Below are 6,552 nucleotides of genomic sequence, written 5' to 3' on the forward strand. Positions count from 1 at the left end.
GGGCTCAGGAGAAAGCTGGCCAGCAGCTGGGGAGCTTCGTGGTGCTCTCAGGAGGAAACCACTCCAGCCTTGGGGAACAGCTAGACCCATCCGAGCCACCTCCCACCCCGGACTTCTGCAGGGGCTACTTCGACGTGATGGGGCAGTGGGACCCCCCTTTTAACTGCAGCTCGGGGGAGTTCATCTTCTGCTGTGGCACTTGTGGCTTCAGGTTTTGCTGCAAGTTCAAGAAGACAAGGCTGGATCAAAGCACCTGCACAAACTATGAGACGCCGTTATGGATGAACACCGGGAAGCCTCCTTCCCGTATAGACGACCCTCTGCATGATCCTACCAGGGATAAAACCAACCTCATTGTCTACATCATCTGTGGGGTTGTGGCAGTCATGGTGCTGGTGGGGATCTTCACCAAACTAGGGCTGGAGAAGGCACACAGACCCCAGCGGGAGCACATGTCCAGGTAAGACTGAGTGCCAGGCAGCAGGGTCCCCTTCCCACCTATCTCATCCCCCAGCCCCTAAAGAGGAGAGAGGAGCCCTTGTGTTCTTTCTAAACAAACAACGCCTGCCAGGCAGGCTGCATTCCCTTGCAAGGCAACCAAGAGAGACCAACTTTGGAGAACAGAGCTCCTGTGGTTCCCCAACCCCAGGTTATCAAAGTACATGCATACTGAGGAAGACTAGAAATAATTGTGGAGTCTGCACAGACAGTAGTCCCTTTTCATCTGCAGTGTCTGACCCTCTCCCCAACAAGATCCAGCAAGTGTTCGCAGATATACTGTGCATGAATAGGAAAGCAAAAAAATCCTGAAACCAGCAACACTGAATTATAGAAAGCCTGATGGGTTCCCTCTTCCAACGCTTGGAAAATGTTTTTACTTCTCAACAGAAGGATGTAAACAAATGTCATCTCACCCTCCCTCTCCAGCTGCAAAATGGTTTTGGCAGGACCTTCCCTACTCCCCCAACCCTTGCAAGTGTGTCAGCTATTTGTAAAATTTCTAAGCTGTGAAAATGAGCCAGGGTGGAAGGGAAGAGGCAGACACAAAAAAGAAAAGCTATTGTAGAATATCTTAACATTTTTTCAGTTACTGTTGAGAAGTAAAAAATGGAATATGAAAGTCTTGTCTCATCCATGTATGTGTGTGTTACACTCTGTCTACAGTGTAATGGCTGAGTTATACCAAAGAGAACCTCCCCCACCTAGAGTTAGGCATGCTGTGTACCGTCTACTCCAGATACTGGCTGCCTAGTGGTGGATAGGTAGGTGGGCACCTCAGGACGGAGCACAATGGCTTTAACAGCATATTCCAAACCCAGATTGTCACAGCAGTTCAAAATCAAGGCATAACACATTTGTCAAGTTTGCAGTCTGATTCTTTATGCTAATCCCAGGCACATGAAAGTAAAGCAGATGGGGGAAAGGCATTAAAAAAGGCATACAGCTCCATTAAAGAGTCTAAATAGATTCCAGCATATCGGGCAACTTTAGTGATGAAATGCAATTAAAAGTATACCTTCTACTGGATGTGCAGTGTGGCAGAAAGCTTCCTCTTGCCCCGACTATGGTGTAGTTCACAATCTTTAAAGCTTAGATGAAGAGTCATGCTTTGAAAGATAGTCCAAGAGATCAACTCAACACCCAGAGCGTTATTTTTTACTTAAGTTTCTGCATGACTTTTTGATTAACTGCTTATCCTGAAATGAACAGAGAAAGCCACAAAAATACTCCTGCAAATGCATCACCAGTTCACTAGCAATTATTTGCTATTTATAAACTGGCTGATATGGATACGCTTTTACTACTGAGGAACAAAGCACATTGCAGGAATTTTAGTCAACATCGTGTGTCAGTGATACTTCTGCAAAGATGTTTTTTGTTGAGCAAGGTATAATAATCCTTTAGGCATTTTGAATATTCTCAACTACTAAACAGATAAAAAGAATACATGGGTCCAATTTTCTTTTTTAAATCTTAAACTAAAGAGCTTGTTTGGAAAAAGCTCTTCCTTGCTTCAGCCTCTCTCTGTAGTGTCTTCATGCAGGCAAAAAGGCAGCGCTCGTAACAGTTACAAAAAACAGGACAGAGTGAAGTTGTAGCCATCCCTACTTATATATGGCTTAAATAGGTCCTATTTCTACTAGTAGAAATACTTGCTATCTAAAGTACACATATGAAGTATTCTGAAAGGATATTCTGTCTTAGTTTATGGAAATAGAATTATAGGGGATTGGAAAATCATTCTGAAATCCTTCAGTCATGTATGCATAAAGATTACGTTTCTGAAGTGGTTCTTAGAAAAGGTCTTCCGTTACCCTGATTACTTAACAGAGTCTGAGATCTTGTACTTTTCTTGCCATGAAAATGTTCAAGTCAGGATTATATAGAAACTTGGGAAGTCATGATCACATGGAGAAACAGTCACCCACTCAGTACACATAATAGCTAGTCATGTTCTGAAAAAGCAGCACTATAGCTTTTTAAAAAAAAAATTCTCACACTCCTGTTACAGCTGTGGGGTGGGCTTACCATTAATTTGAAAAGGAATTAGATTTGTAAATCCCTTCGGCAATCTAAAATTCTGTTAATTGAGTGAAAATTGAAGTAACCTTTTTGTCCTCGAATGTGTGTTTAACTAAAATATTTCATCCTAGCTCATTTTACACTGCTAATGTTCTGGAAAAAAGGTTGCAATGCTTAAGAAATAAGTAATTTATCTGTTTAATAGTACCAAAAATTAAAATAATATATAGCCTATATTCATATTCACCTTCTTTTATAACATTCATCACTACAATATCAAACAACAAAACTAAAAAGAACACTTCTTATGTTTTTTTTCTGTACTGAACCTTATTAATAAACAAAAGTATAATGCACTGAGAGTGTTAGGTAGGCCAAAACCAAAGTACTAAGTGTCACTTCATTTTGGCTGTCAGCAAGAAACACACAGAGGCTGATCTGTCATCTATTTCCTTAGCTAAGGTTGTCTCCTTTCCCTTCCCTAGCCAATGGCTACATGAAACATTTGGATCTTCTTCATTCCTACGAATAAATTCACCTATGGAAAGGATGGTACTGCTTATCAAAAAAGACAATGCATAATGTAAACTGATCTTTTTTTATGAGGGCTGATTTTTTTAAAGAAAGTGGACGGAATACAACTGGTGTGAATTATGTTTTTCCATTTTTGATTTACTAAAAATATAAACAGAGACCTGACACATGGGAATAAGAACATGGACTTACAAATAGGAAGCAAAACTGTGCCACACTTATTAATTCCTTGCATTATTTAATCTTGCAGTCAGTGGATCTGCTGTTAAAGTAAGACACTGGTGTGTGTTAATAAAGAAAACTTCACAGGCTTGGCAAGTATAGTTTCTATACACTTGCCTTTCATTACATTTTGTTTGCTGCTATACCAAAACAAAGAAAGAACACTTCATTAATTTCACTGAATTTTTCTGAAATATTTGACAATGAAAAGCATCAGGGAAATGTATGTATTTAGTGAAAACAATCCATAGGAAAAAATCTCTTTTGGGCAAGTCCTTTTAGGAAAAAAGAGTCAAAATCTGTTCTTTTTTCGAGAGCTTGTTACTGCTTTTTGTTTTAACCAAAAAGGCCAAGTCTGGCACTGTTGACATTTTCTTTCTTGTTAGATCAGTGCTTTTCAGTAAAACATTTTTACTGTTGGCATGGAACTGTAAATCTGGAAGATGAAAATGGAGAGGGAAGTACAGTATTAACTCTGCATGGCATATTTCACTTTAAACATCATATGATAATGTTTTGTTTATATCATTCTCCTAATTTTAAAATTTGTGACTTGACATTAAAAGGAGATAAATGTTCCCTTCAGCTACAGTGTCCAAGAACTAAGCAGTAATAGTAGTATCCAAACAGAACAACTCTACCTTTACCCTCCTGCTTTCTAAGAGAATAAGGGAATAAGATGGTGTATGATATCAGATATGGCAAAGGGAATAAATGTGGCAGTACTGTGCCTAAAAGGAAACGGAATTGATCTGTCTCCTGAAGCAGATCTAGAAGCTCTGTGAGGCATATGAGGGCAGCATGTTCTTATGATGCTTAAGACTACATCCATGGGACTTCCAGGGTCCATCAGTTAAAGTGGAGAATTCTCCCTTGAAAAGGGAAAAGCTTTACTTCTGTTTCATGGAGGAGATTTTTCTGTAAATAAAACCACACCTTTGTCTTCCCTAATACTTGTGGAGAATGTGCAAACAAACCAAGAACAGAAAGGACAATATTTACAATCATGCTGGTATGCTATAGCTCCTGGTTTTTCGAAGTAGTGCTTCTGACAGTACGTTAGCAGCCTTCCAAATATTGTGAACCATCTGAGCTCTTCTTTCTTCCTTCACAATGTGATGAGCTCGCAAGTTAAGTCTTTTGTTGATCATTCAAAAGACATGTACCTGGGGCCAAAAATAGTGTGACTTGCCAAAATTCTGAATCCTATGTGTGAAATTATTTCCCTTATGGGCTTTGACCCAGTTTTGGATGCAAAATATGACGTGACCTTTCATGAAATAACCTATGTTTCAGCTTCTTCAAGCTTGTACCCATAAGGGAAATGCCTGGCTCCACATGCTTTATAACACCTGAAAATAGCATTACATACCCAAAGAGAAAAATCTTATGGCAAAAGAAATGCTGAAGTTTTGTGATACTTGGATAATTCTGGGCCATGAACTCCTGTGTAGGTAACATTTATCCACTTTTGTAATACTGCAATCAATATCAATACATAGGACCTAATGATATCACTACCTCAATAGAAGGTTATCGTGTGTTTTGCATTTCCTTTAAAAATCATTCAGTATTGCAAAGCTGTAGAAAAAGATCCTCTGTGTATATAATTTTTCAATGGGACCCACTCTAATAATTTCTTCAGATAAGTAACAAAATCTGTATGACGATATTCAGGTGAGACAAATGCATGAAGGTATTATAACAGTCTGCTGGCCTATTTGGAATTTTTCAAAGCAAATGTCTATTCAAGGATTTTGTCACGTACTGGAGCACAAACCTCCCTTTATCCATTTCATTATATGGGCAAATCCCTGAAAGAACAAAATGTAGGTACAGCATTTCCTTTCTATGTCAGTGATAACAAGCTGCTACACGTTTTTAACTCCCCCTGACATCAGTGGAAGATAAGGACAAACTCTTTGTTGTATGAGCTATTCTGCCCTGAGAAGATTGTACAACTTTGGCTAACAGTATAAACATAGGTGCTGTGTTGTTAAAAATAGAACTTGATGGTGAGTAGTTCCTTTTTTCTTAATATAGTGGGAGTTGGACAGCTAATTCTTTAAAACCCCTTTGAAAAAAGCCACCCTAAAATGGTAAAAAATTTAGTTGGCATTTTCACAGACAGGCACTAGTTAATCTGCTATCCTACAGGGTGTTATTTAAAGTCTACAGTGAACAATATTTACCATCAGATTAAGGGCAATGAGGAAAGCATTTCTGAAAACCCACTCTCACAAAGTTGGGAAATACTAATCCATGCATTACGAGATCTCACAGTTTTAACTCCCACACTGAAGTTAAGAACTTTCATTTGCATTTCTTCCCTTCCCAGAAATGTGTCCAGCTGCCTCTGGAATTAGAATTAATATTGATGTCAATAGTTTCCTTTGTATAGAGACATATTTGCATAAATTGACTAGATATTAATGGTTTTGGTCCCCACTTATTTTAAACTATGTTTTGCAATATAATGCTTTCTTTTTGCATAATTTTCTACATACCTTTGTGAGATCTCTTCTGTGGAATTTTTCTTTTTCAGCTATGTAGGCCAGCTCTGCTATTTGTGCTGCATAAGCATTGCTTCAAATGGGAGCATTGCTCTGATACCATTAATCACTTGGTTACTCTCTTCTGACCTTTTACAGTATCAACAGACTATTCTGTAACATGTTGATCAGGACTGTAACTAATATTTTAATAACATAATGCTAGCCATAAACACAATGAAACATCAATATCGTTCAGCTGTGTACCAAAGCAATGTTCCTGCAATCTGAAAGCAAGATCCAGCTCAGGATTCCTCTCTGTAACTTAAATGAAGCTACTTTTTAATACTTAAAAGTACAGTGCTTCTTGATCAAGAAATCATCATGTCACAGAAGTACAGTGGATGAGCTAGATGGCACTTGCCATGGCTTTCACCAGTGAATGTGCTTATTTTTTTTTTATTTGTTAGCTTATAAACTAGTGTTTCTTGATGCAGTATCTGGGACACTGTATACAATTTTGCAGAAAATTAAACTAAACTGGGCACAGTGCCCAGAAGATGCATCCATTCCCTTAAAAAAAACAGCTTGAGGGGTTTAAAAATTAAAACTAGTAAAACAAAAAGAAGGCAAATAATGGTCAGTGGTGCATTGACCTGAATAGAAAAGACTTGCATTGAACCCTGAAGACACTGGTAACACATACCATAGCTCTCCTTTGCCTAAGGCAACAGCTTCTGCAGGTGAGCCAATATTTTGTATGACACAGTAGTTCAGCAGG

The 6,552-nt window shown here is 38.5% G+C and overlaps 1 protein-coding gene across 1 annotated transcript in view; it reads left to right on the forward strand.

The window, feature by feature from the left end:
* Positions 1–6: 6 nt before the first annotated feature.
* The window catches only part of LOC104619843 (protein shisa-9-like), a 7,834-nt gene continuing 1,288 nt past the window's right edge, over positions 7–6,552 (forward strand). The window contains exon 1 of the mRNA XM_010285870.1: positions 7–460. Coding sequence (XP_010284172.1) covers positions 138–460 — 323 coding nt within the window. The 5' untranslated portion in view covers positions 7–137. The remainder of the gene's footprint in view (positions 461–6,552) is intronic.

This window comes from Phaethon lepturus, unplaced genomic scaffold (assembly GCF_000687285.1).
Source record: "Phaethon lepturus isolate BGI_N335 unplaced genomic scaffold, ASM68728v1 scaffold13264, whole genome shotgun sequence".
NCBI lineage: Eukaryota > Metazoa > Chordata > Aves > Phaethontiformes > Phaethontidae > Phaethon > Phaethon lepturus.